At 27.3% G+C, this 13,327-nt stretch overlaps 1 protein-coding gene across 3 annotated transcripts; it reads right to left on the bottom strand.

Moving 5' to 3' along the window:
* Window positions 1-1,001: 1,001 nt before the first annotated feature.
* Window positions 1,002-12,954, bottom strand: sage (salivary gland-expressed bHLH). 3 transcript variants are annotated; one of them, XM_075366662.1, is made up of 4 exons: window positions 12,808-12,954; window positions 7,977-8,235; window positions 4,781-4,931; window positions 1,002-1,292 (listed from the first exon to the last, which is right to left on the bottom strand). In XM_075366662.1, the coding sequence occupies exons 1-4, from the start codon at window positions 12,850-12,852 to the stop codon at window positions 1,025-1,027; spliced, it is 723 nt and encodes a 240-aa protein (XP_075222777.1). In that variant the 5' UTR covers window positions 12,853-12,954; the 3' UTR covers window positions 1,002-1,024. The 3 variants fall into 3 exon arrangements, with proteins under 3 accessions (XP_075222777.1, XP_075222778.1, XP_075222779.1); XM_075366663.1 differs by having other exon boundaries at window positions 4,781-4,916; XM_075366664.1 differs by having other exon boundaries at window positions 4,781-4,913.
* Between the last annotated feature and the right edge of the window lie 373 nt (window positions 12,955-13,327).

Here is a 13,327-nt window from a genome sequence, read left to right as displayed (position 1 = left end):
AAATTTACTCAGACATTTCACCTTCTGTAGCAATCGCAGTGTACTGGGACTTTTCAGATAATTGTAAACTCCATTTCTTGTTTTCCTTAAATAACTATCTTACCAAATATGGTACACCCCACTGACCATTCAGGGAGTTCTGCAGAGACTGAAACAAATGATCAGTCTGAGTGCCAGGTCTAGGCCATGATGTTGTGGATGCATTAGAACCTCCCAGTCAAGTTCTCTCAATTTCTAACAGGTCGTTAAAGATGTATGCGGTCTGGCATTGTCAGCAATAAAGATGAGAAGACTTTTCTGCTGACCTGTTCTGGCCATTTCTTTTGAATTGTTTGGTTCAGTTGCACTAATTGTCAACAGTACAGGTCTGAGTCTATTTTTCTGCCTGGCAGTACCAACTCATGATGCAAAATGCTCTTCCAATCCCACCAAATGCAAAGCATAACCTGCCTGGGCATCAGTGTATGGACACCGATACTATCCACATACTATGGAACTTAACCCACAATCTTTTTTGCCCATTGTTGTCGTTGGTTATTCAATTTTCATCACTTGTGATCAATCGTTTCAGAAATGGCTTGATTTCATTATTTTTTCAGTAGAAATTCAAATAATAAATTTTTCTGAGATCATATGGCACCCAAATGTTGAGCATCTTTTTGTAGCCAGCTTTCCCCAAATGGTTTAACACTACTTGTTCATGGGTGTAAGGTCATTGACAATGTCATGACTTTGGCATGGCTTACATGCCAGTCTTCCTCAACTTTTGCCAGAATATGCTAACTATCTCGTGTGCAAAAGGCTTACTACTTTTTAGACTACCTATCAATGTAATATATCTTGTTATCAATTAAATTATTAATGACAAAAAAGTATTCAGTCTATTAGTCAACCCCTACTTATTACCTTTAATTTTGAATTTTGTAGATACTATAGTGAAAGAGTTAATGAGTCAAAAAGTGGGAGAATCTATTATGTAAATTAATAAAATACTTTTCAAATAATAACAAAGTTTTTGTGTAATTTACTGATTATGGTATGATGAGTAATACATTGGATATGTAAATGTATAATTACTGTATGAAGATAAAGAAGAAGGTGATAATGAAGATACTGAGGGAGATGGTGTTGAAGGATAATATGGTATTGGCCACTGAGGTGGCGAACTGTTCATGGAACTGCTGTTGCTTGTTAAACAATTACTTTTACTACTTATTGGTAAATAACTTCCATCATAATCAGAACCATATTCCAGTATTGCTTGCAAATTATGTATGTGTCGTATCGCCAACCTGTTGATAAAAAGAAAGTTCATTTTTGTCAATTATCCACAAAGTAAAGCATTAAGACATCAGATTTTTACTCCATATGGTAGTCTAATTAAGGGCTTGCTCACTAATGTTTTAATGAAATTATTAGTTTTATTGTTATAAATAAATAAAACTATTTTAAAACATTCTTCAAAATTTAAAGGTCTTGATATGTGTGATCTTCAGAACAAAACTATCAAGTCATATAAACCATTAACAGATGTGTTTTATGGTTTATATATTCCCATGGAATATACAGTGAGATCACTTTATTGTGCATACCATGACACTATACATTATAATTCCATTATGGACTATAATAGAGATTCTCACATTTGATTTGGTTCAGGGAATGTAGTTATGCACATCAGATAATGTCTTACAGGAAATGTCCACCATTTTCCTGAATGCAGGTTCAAACCCTTCACATATTTTTTGAGATCTATTCCATTAGCCCTAATGTCCTAAGAAGGGTATCAAAAAATTGGTGCGAAGGGTTTGGTCCTGCCCAAAGGAAAATGGTGGACATTTCCAACACTTGCTGTAAAACATTACCAGTTGTGCATAACTACATACATTCCATGAATTAAATCATGATGTGTATTATAATAACCATAAGTAATATAATAATAATCATGATGTATTATAGTCAATAGTGGAATTATAGTGTATAGTATCATAACGTGCATGATGAAATGATCTCTCTGTAACTTAACTGCTCATAACTATATAATATTCTACATTGGTCAAACAGAATGCCATTTTAAAAATAAACAATGAATATTTAAAAGCTGTTCTTAGCATCTAGAGTCAGTATTTAGGGCATCTAATAAATATAAATTACAAATCCACCAACCTTTATATTTTATACTCAAAAACTTATCACTCTTTAATGCATTAAAAGTATATTGGATATTTTTCAACCACATTCTCTAACTCAAAAACATCAGCTACACCACTGAAAACAGTTCAGTAAGAGCGACCAAACTGTTTTGAGATGAATTTCAAACATTGTATTATAATTAAGTTTACCGTTATAAAGATAAAATATAAACTACTAAATATGTTAGATAGACATTAAGTATCACAATTATAATAGTTAGGCGACCTAACAAGAATTACAAGCTGCTACCAAAAATTCCATGCCAGGTTTATTCAGGAAAATGAGGAGCGAAGTGGTTTCCCATTAACACAGACCACTCTGGCTTTCAGATTAATTTTAGAAGCCAAGCTTAAAATGAATAAAACACTTGGCATTAGTATATAGATATACTTTCTCCAGATCTGGTTAATTATGCAAGAAAAAGTAGTACTTATAATAGAGCAAGATGAAGCTCTTATTCAGAAAGGAATGAAACAAAGATATTATTTTTCAGCTTGTACACAGAAGAAGCAAACAAGAATTGAAAGAAACTAAGGCTTCAAGAAAATAAATTTTACAATTAGCTGATGATATTGTTCGTTTAGCAGAAATCAAAGATGAGTTAGAAGAAATAATTGACATGGATTTTTTTCTAGGTATAAATTTACTTTATAAAATATATAAGATCAAACCTTAAGTAATGGAATGTGAATGTAAAATAATAAGTAATTAAATACAACAGGGCAATTTATCAGAAGTATTGGGAGGGGTAGCAAACTTACAGATAATGCAACCATTAAATGCTTTATGGTAGTATAATATAGACAATAGAAAAAACAGAATGGAAAAGATAAAGGACTGCCTTCGAAATGTGGTGTTCTGAAGGATGTTGAAAATTAGGTAATTGAAGAGGTTTGTCTTAATACGAACCAGAGAAAAGAAAAATTTTATAAGGAGACAACTAGGTTATTGGCCCATATATTAAGACATGTAGGAAGGCTTATTAATTTGTGACAAAAGCTGTAGAAGAAAAATGAACTGGAACTTGTAAAAGGTTTAATAAAAAAAATACACAGAAAATTTTCCAGGCTGTATAAATCCAATTTTCAGAATTATTTTTTGTTGTGTTGGTACACTTATCTCTAACATATGTTTACATTGGTAGACATATTGGATGCTTAGTTTATTGCTGGTTGTTACACATACTTTGGTATGTTAGGTAATTTTTAACCTATGGAAAAAATGAAACAAAAAATTTGCATTAAAAACAGAGTAAAATGCAGCACCACATTGGAAATGTTGTTTATGGCAATTCTATGAATAAAAGAGGGCCGTGAAGATGATGAGCACCCTGGACGACTCAGTACATCAAGATCTGGTGACAACATCAAAAAGTGAACAAAATGATTATGGACAATTGCCAAATCACTATTATATGGTCAATAAGGATTACTACCTGAAAGTAATTGCCATTTGCATGAAGCAATCCTAAGAGAATGCCCAAATTTGTGGCAATTGCACTTGCTAACATTCATTACTTGTTTGTGAATTTTTGGTCAAAAACAACACTGTTATATTGCCTCAGCCTTTGTATTTACCGGACATGGCCCCCTGTGACTTCTTCCTATTACTCAAGCTGAAAAGAATCATGAAAGATGACGTTTTGTCAACAATGAAGAGATAGAAACAGAATCTCTCAAGGGGCTAAACACCATACTGGTAATTGCATTCCAGAGGTTCTTCGAAGATTGGAAAAAGCACTGACACAAATGTATTACATATGAAAAGGAGTAATTTGAAGTGACAAAATCAATGTTGATAAACAAATAAAGATTTTTTGAGACAAATAAAATTTCACATATTTTTTTTATCAAACCTTGTAATAAATATATTAAAGTTATATTAGACAAACAACTGGAGGATCACATCAAACCAATTAACTGACTGATGACTTCAAAATAAAAAAAAAAGTATAATTTTAGTGAAACTCCTTTCCCCAAAAAAAATTTATGATGATACTTTCCTCTATGAAGTTGAATTGTTCTGTATAAGATTGATCACCTGCCATAGGATATTTATTATCATGAAAATGACTATGCTAAATTTGGGATTGATTTAATATGTTTTTTATTAATCACCTATACTTTCCTAACAACTAATTTTTCAGTCTCCTATATGGCCACATATCAAATGCTTTCAGTCTCCTTCTTTAGTGTCCCCACACAGATCATAGCACTCATTGTTAGCATATTATATACTTTTTTATTTGGTCTATTTAGTACTGATTAAATCCCAGATAGTTTGAATATTTTATAGATAGTTCTGTCAAAACTATCCTAATTTACTTCCTGAATGCTATAAGATATGCTTTTCTTTTACGGACAAATTTTAAGGAACATCTTTCTCTTCAACCCATGATGATGTCTAGATTCTTTAATTCAAAGATTAAATATAAACTTTCACATAAGGAAAGGCCAGTAGAACATTTCATAGTGAAATCCTGAACCTCATTCTAATAATGTAATGTTAATAAGTACATAAATTATTTGTAAATAACCATTTTGAAAATATTATAATTTAAAAAATCATATAAATTTTATTTACAAACCTGAGAGATTCTATTTTTGATAGTTTCTTTCCTGGTGGTTTGCATAACGGCAATATCTTCCTTAAAGCATCATATGCTCTATTCATATCTCTCATTCTTGTCCTCTCTCGATCACATGCAGTCTTTTTGTAGTCTGCTAAAACCAAAGCAACTATTATTTTATTAATTTATTTGTAACGATTTCTTTAAAAAGAAATATTATTTTAATTATAAAAATAAAGAATCTAAATTAGGATCAATAACCAAAAATTATTCTTAATAAATCATTGTATGGTTTCTCTTTTGAATTTACTTAAATAAATGGCTGAAGAAATGAGTATTATTGAAGATTTCTGTGCCATGAGTAACAGTGTCACCTCAATAACTTAAAATTTTTATGCTTTTAGGTACGATACAGTTTACTCAAAGTTATTATTATATTTCAGAAATTAAATTTTTGCAGTAATTTTTGGTTTTACACCATACACAAATGTAGTGTCCATCTGGTTTCACTTCATTCAGTTAGAACAAACTGTAAAATTAAAATATAACAAAAAATTATCTTTAAAAGATGCAAAACATGAGTCATTCGGGAACGATGAATATAATTTTAGAATAAAACAACTAAAAGTATAAGTTAAATTAAAAAAAAAAAAAATACTAAATTTTAAACATACATTCTTTACTAACAAATATAGCAACGTGTTTGAAAATGAAATTTTTTTAGCTAGTAATTTATAGGAACTGATTTATTAAATGTGGCTTTGGCCATTGGAACCAAAGCCACATAACCTTAGGTTATAACCTTAGGTTATAACCTAAGGTTATGAACCTTAGTTCATAACCTTCAATTTTTAAAAGCTTCTAGGTTTTAAGCAACCTGCAGTCATAAAGAGATACAATCTTAAAATTAACAAAAAAGTATATTTGTTTAAAGAATTAAATGAGAAGGCATTACTAAGCATACTTATAGATCTACATCTTACTTAGAACAAAACAAAAGAAAACATGGAGAAAGCATTAAAGGATGGGAAATATACAAAGGAATTACATAAAAATAGATTACAGCAAGAATGTAACAACAGATTGGCCAGAAAATATGAATGAAAGGGTAATTACTAACTTGCTTGCCCCTCCAATTTGTTATGACACAATTCTGGTGAGTGGCAAATAATTAGCTACAAAACTTTTTTTTTCAGAAGAGAATCCTACTGAAAATAAGAGCCTTGTTATCAAAGGCCAAGCAGGTCTTCTATTTGATAAACTTAGAATTCTTCCTGTTCCCTCATTTTATGTAATACTTGAAACTATCACTTAAATTCATCACAATAATTTCAAAAGAACTAACTTGCTTTGCCATCTCCATTTTTGCTCAAAATTCTGTTATGCTTCATTTGAATTTACAGCAAGGAAATAATATTTTACAATAAAATTCTCAAAAGTATTAAAAATTTAATTTAAAATAAATTAAAAATGTCCATCTGCTCTTTATTATTAAATTGTTAATTTCTATCAATTGTTTATTCATTGAGATTACATAGATCATTACTTCTTTTTATAATGATAATGAAATGATAAAAAAGATTAACCTTAAAAGTTCTGTTGGGAAACAACCCATGACCATTTTGAATGAGAAGCCAGGATTTGTAACTATTAATAATCATAGTAATAATAATTGTTTATCATTGTAGTTGGTTTTAGTACAGATTAGATTAGTTCTACTAGATAATGTTAATATATACATTGTTGTTAATATATATTTATTACTACAAACGCATTTTAATTATTAAAACTATAATTTAATATAAAAGTTAAATAATCCTAAAATAAATAAATATAAATCACAATCATGTATTACATTTGATGGAAATGAAATTGTAGTGTAAATATTCTATTTTATTGTGTAAATGGTTAGATTGGCACACTCGTGGATCATAGGCTCATAATAATCTTTGTACTGCACTCAGTTTTTGAGAACACAGAAACTAAACAGCCTTTTAATGTCAAATAAATGCCAGTGTGGATTAATCCAAACTGGGAAGATTCTTTAAACATTTATTAACAGAAAGAGACTGTTTGAGACTATTAGAGATTTATTAACAGAAGATAGAGAATCTCAGGAAAAAATGAAGTATAATGTTTTATAATTGCATACTATTCAAAATTATTGTGACAAGTAACTGATAAAACTGCTTGTTACACATAAAATTAGAGTTTGTTTTCACAACAATTTTTTTTCAAAATTATCCTATAAACAATATTGAAATACTATCTTAATTATGTGATGAGTTCAAGGTAATAAAACATGAACAGTACATCATGTTTGTACAAGCTGTAATTAATAGCTTATTATTCCATTCAATATAAATTTTATTAATCATGATTTACAATGAAAATAATTTTACTGTGTAAAAAAACATACTTTTTTTATATTCTGTCTGTACTAGCTAAATTACTTGGTAGCCTTTTGGTTTATCAATTTGTATGTACTACCATGAGGGAATCCTTCCCCACATACAACATTCTGAAAAGTACCTCTAATGAAATTTGTTTTAACAGTCTTCTTCTTTAAATTTTTTTCAGGTTCATATAAAAAGAAAAAATATTTTCAAAATAATTTTTAAACTGTCTTGGAAAAGTTATTTAAAATTCTATAGCAATAGAGTTTTTTTCCAATAATAAAAAAGATTATAATGCTAACATAAACATTTAAATTAGATTATTTTAATTCACTATACCTTTACTAGATTTCAACCACAAATCATTTATGCACTAGATGTCATAACTGATAAGTAATGATGCTAATCACTAACCCAATGGTAAATTTTCATTGCAATAAGTAACATCATATGATTACTTACTTGCCACTGTTCAAGATTTACTTTCTCAAAGTAATAGTTTGAGATTCAGAATCAATTTGAAAATGGTTAATAATATTAATCCTACTTTCCTTAGGTGTGAAAGTTATGACGTTAACTATACGTTGATTCATTACAGATTATTTTTATTCTTCAACTTTTGATTATAAAATATTTATTACCTATTAAAATTAAGCTTCTGTAAGTTTTATTATATGTTTGGTGTAGAAATATAATTGCAACAGCATAACTGTCTTAAGTCTTCAAGAAGAAAAGTCAATTTTTAAAATTATTTTTGTTTCTACTAAATTTTTATCAAAACAAAATATACATACAATATTAAACTGTTCTATACATACCTTTATCACAGTGTGGAACACGAACCCGCCAATGACCACGACCTGGTCTAGTTTGTACAGTAGTACATGGTGCAACATTGTTACTTGGATGACTTACATTATAACCATAGCTTACCATTGGTAGATACATTGGTTCTAATGGTGTTAAATTTGGTTCTGGATTGTTAACATTGCTATTATTATTAGAATCATCACTATTACTGCAGCAATTAATGTTATTGTTATTAGTTGTCAAATTCACATCTTCAGAACAATTTACCTAAAAAAATATTTTTTTTATTTAATTACATGAATTATATTAATTTATACTAAATATGAAAAGATAAAACCGTATATTGTAGCATAACGTAATTGTAGTTACATAACTACTCAACTGTAGTTTTCAACAACATATAATTATTTTGAAATACATTTTCGTAATTTTCTTAATTACTATTTTTTTTAAATTTATTTTTTAAAGAAACTGAATTGAATAAGATGTATAAAATTTATGAGACTAGGAAAGTACTTAAGATTTTTTTAAACATTACAATTCTTTTCATAAGAAAAAGGTAAGTAAATATGAAAACTTTTGCCTATTTGTTTGACTACTTATGGTTTTAAATGACTAACCGAAGTAGATTACATAAAAATAGAGTAAATGGTGGAAGGTATACCGGATGAAGGCCAATTCAGTTTCAAAAAAGGAAAAATAAATAATGGCATGTGAGAAGCAAATATTTTAAAATAGAGACAGAAGAAAACAAAGCTACTAACCAGAAATTTGCAGGTAAATAAAAAGTATATGGTATTGCAGAATGGAGTAAAATGCTTAAGATTTTTCTGAAAGCTGGGGCACATATATAAATAAAAAAGTTATTTATAACTATTACATAAATCAGATAGTTATAATAAGGATATAAGAATAGATCATGCAAGCTGCAATACAGAAAATAGTGAGACAAGAATGCAACCTATCCTTACTGCTTCTTAATTTTAAATGGAAGAAGTCCATTAAAGGAACTAATAGAACATTTTGAAGTCATAGTCTTGAGTAACCAGTCCAGGAATAAAATAAAAGGATGTAAGGATCTGGCATTTTCATCTAACATTTCGTCCATCTCATTTTCCTCAATAAAATTGCGTAGAAGGATATTCAAGCTTAAAATAATTAACATTAATAAAATATAAAGTACAGAATAGTAAAATAAATCTATTGATCTTTTACAGATTTAGAAATCAAAGAAATTCTTTAAAATATTAGTATGGAGTGAAGCAAAGAAAGGGCAGTACGGAAATCGGAAAAAAACTTTAAAAAGTTGTTGTTAGAGCAGAATTTTTAACATTAATGGGTTCATGGATTATGAAACGAAGAAGTTTAAAAATGAGTTGGAGTAGAGAGAAGTTTGCGACAGAATCTTGTGAAGAAGCAACGTTGGTGGACTATGTAACAAGGACATTAAGCCATCACCTATGGTTTGGGAATCAGGTTCTAGAAGGAAGTGTAAAATTACTTAAGAAAGACAAAGACTAGAACAAATGAAACATGATTGAAAATGTAGGATTTAAAGAGTATTTTGCTAATATTTTAGAAAATGCTGATCCTGAACAGAAAGTAATGAAGAACTGCATAACTGATGAAAAACGTATTATAGATTAAAAGTATTAAAAGATTATTCTAAGTACCTAAAATGTTTTTAAACATAAATCAAAACACTCACAATAACTCATATTTAATGTTTACAGCAATTTAATTCTGATAAACTATTTAAAAAATATAACAAGCAATGTTTATATAGATAATGATAGGTTTTTAAAGAACTTATTACTATTCTACTATTTTAGAATATTTCCATTGATGTGTTTCAGAACCACTCCATTGTCAAAACTTATTGTACTCTTAATTGTAACTTACTGCACTCTAGAGTACAATAAGTTTTGACAAAGTAGTGATTCTGAAACACATCAACAAGAGATAAAAGAATGAAGCTAAGAAAGGTAAGCAGTACTAATCATAGACACTAAAGTGATCTTAGCAGAAAAGATAATAGTAACTATCACCTTAACAATAACAATATCCATATGAATTTATTTTGGCATTAAACCTTTATTTTGTTGTGAAGCCCTATTTTTATCTACTTGAAGGAAGTCTAAGTGTATTTTATTAACAGTCAATATTGTGTATACATATTTTTATGTGAATTTTAGGAAAAATATGTACCTAATGAGCATAGAAAAAAAAACTATGTACTATTTTATTAACTCAGGTTTATAAAATAAAACTTGCTTTATCAAATGTTTTTAACTATGATAAAGTTTAAAAAGTGAAAAGTTTTTAAATGTACTACAATTTACTTTAAATAGAGAGTAATAAGAAGTTTGTAGTTCTGTCGGAGCTAGTTTATACTTTGTTTTAAGCTCTTATAGAGATTGCCACCATGAGCACTGAGTATTATAGTATGGTTTGAATTGAGTTTTCACAGATCTTTGTAGTTTTTGATATATTTGAAGAATGTATGTAATTTAAATTGCTTTTTAAATTAGAACATTTAGTCACACTTGAGCAACTTAAAATATATAATTACAAAAAACTTATAAAAACAACATTCTATAATCATAGTTAGGAAATAGAAAATATTGTTTTTATATTAAAATTTTAATAGGTACTTTTCTTAATTATATTTCTCACCTTGCTTACTGTCCACTCTATAATGAATTCTTCAATTTACAGCATGTATGTATGTTATATTAAAGCATCAGTTCAAACTGTTTGATTTTTCTCTAAAAATAATATCTACCGATTCATATTTCAGGAAGTGTTCTCAATTATGTAGTACCATGTTGCAAAAGGAGAGAGAAAATATAAAGAAAGTGGTTGAAATTCATATATGATTTTCCGAATATATTAAAACTGTACTTTGATAAAATTTTACATTAAATTTTGTTAGAATCTGGGTCAATTACTGTCTTGAATTCATATCTGTTCACAGATTAAAGCTATACATACTATAAAAACTAAAGGTACATATGTTTTGAATTAGTAATTGTTAAAAATATAATAAATCAAATTTAGTCATACTAGAGCATTTTATAACTTGTTTCACATTGAACCAATTCAGAAAATGAGACAAATAAAACAAATTTGCATACCAAAAATTAATTTCAGAAAAATTAGCAAATGCTATCAAGTAATAAGTTAGTGTTTTAACATTTATGCAATGGTAATCTTTATATTCTCTGATTCACATGTTAACCAGAAACTTTAAACTTGAGCATATGATTAGTCATGCTTCCTTCTTAAATAATTAATATATTCTTCATTCATCATTAATTAAAAGCATTTAAAATAAGTAAGCTGAGTTGTGTGTACATTATATTTTGATACCTTACCAATTAGGACTCATTTAACAGAGCTACATTATTAATAAATGAAATAAGTGTTCAGATTATCACATATACTAAGATATAAATTGTACTTTGGTGTTGCTCATTAATTAATATTAAAAGATTTGTGTGAATATAGAAAAAGTAACAAATTCATATTTTAAACTAACATTTAATATAACTTTAATGAAATAATATCCCAACCCCCATATTTAGTTCAGAATTGTTAAATGATTTAAAAGTTAAAAAAAAAAAAAAAAAATACTGTTCTTTTTTTGTCCATAACGGTTGGTGATGAGAATTATTTAAAATTATAAATCTTTAAAACAATAAACCAAAATAAATTTAGTAAAAATTAATAAAAATAGTACTTTTTTTGTTGTTAAAAATCTTTTTATTTTAAAGCCAAAAAAAAACAGCATAATATTCTATTAACATCTATGTTAAAAATTTTATTTAATAAAAATAAATTATCTTTTTATTGATTAATTCACAAGATAATCCTTTGGCTTGGGATACAGTTAGATGATATATAATAATATTTTTAATTTTTTAATAATGTCCAATCTGATTTGGGTTTGAATTTTGCAGGTGAAAAACAAACATGCTATCTATCACTCCATAAAATAAGATCACGAGATCTGAGTAAAATGCATTTTATTATTAATTTATAGTAGCACTTTCAGGATTAGCATCTAAAAAAGTAAATGGGTACAAAATAAGGGTAACATAATGTTTTACCCAAGGGTAGCTTCTTCATCCAGAAAACTAGTTGAGCTTTTTTTTATTACTTGTATACAGTATAGTTGTGTGACTCACCGGCTTATTTTCAAAAACTTAAGAGACATTTAAAATTAGTTGTAGAAGGTGAAAAGATAACAATATTTATTAACTAACTAGAAAGCAATTTCTAAATTGATTAGTTTAAAAATGAATATTCTTAAAGTGAATATAATAAATATCATAATAAAAGTCTAATTTTAAGTATTTTTTTTTTAAGAGATCAAAGTTAATTTCATTTATTATAATGATAAACTATACTTTCTAGCATAATTTTAAAATGTTCTTCAACACAATCTTCTACCTAGGTAAACATTAATATAAATAACATAATGAATAATCTTTATAAACAGTAGTACTTTTATAGTGCTTATTAAACAGAGTAGTACGAATTTTATAATTGGACATAAGTTTGCATTATAACAATGGTTTTTATTTCCATTAAACCTTTGAAAATGATTATTTATACCCGTTTTTTATTCCTTTCCATCATTTCAAACAATAAAATATTACCTGGCGCCATTAATTTTAACACTTTATTATTTATTTCTTACTTGAAAATATTTATTTTAAAACAAATATATAATCGTGTAATTATAAAATATTTTTAAAAAAATAAATATAAAAGCAAATATAAAGCAAAATTTAAATATACAAATATTAGTTACTTAAAATTAAAATAACTTACTGTTAATAATGAATTTTCTATTGCTTCTTCTTTAATGTAACTCATGTTAGTATATAATGAAAAGAAAGAAAAAATATAACTACAAACGAATGTCGCAAATGACTGAACAGCAACTTATACAAGAAGACACCTGTTCAAACAATAATTCTAACAAGTGAGACATACTATGGTCTAAATAATGTACCATTCTGAAATAATATTGCCTTCACCAACTGTCATTAATACAATTGTTAAAAAAAAATCATTTCATTAAACTCCTATTAATATTTCAACAAAATTTGGCAAATATTAAAGTTTATTTAATATTTCTTCAATTTACAAAATAAAATAATAATAGTTACAATTAAATAATACAAATTATGATTTGTGCAAAATGAACTAGTACATTATAATGTGTAATTTTTTTTACTTTTGTTTTTGTTAGTTAAAAAAATATGTCTATAAAAAATTTCTATCACATACTTTCATTATTGAATAATAATTCTATTTAAAGTCAAAGATTAAAAACACACTACTAAGA

This window comes from Lycorma delicatula, chromosome 5 (assembly GCF_047948215.1).
Source record: "Lycorma delicatula isolate Av1 chromosome 5, ASM4794821v1, whole genome shotgun sequence".
Taxonomy (NCBI): Eukaryota; Metazoa; Arthropoda; class Insecta; order Hemiptera; family Fulgoridae; genus Lycorma; species Lycorma delicatula.
This window is presented reverse-complemented; position numbering and strand designations above follow the sequence as displayed.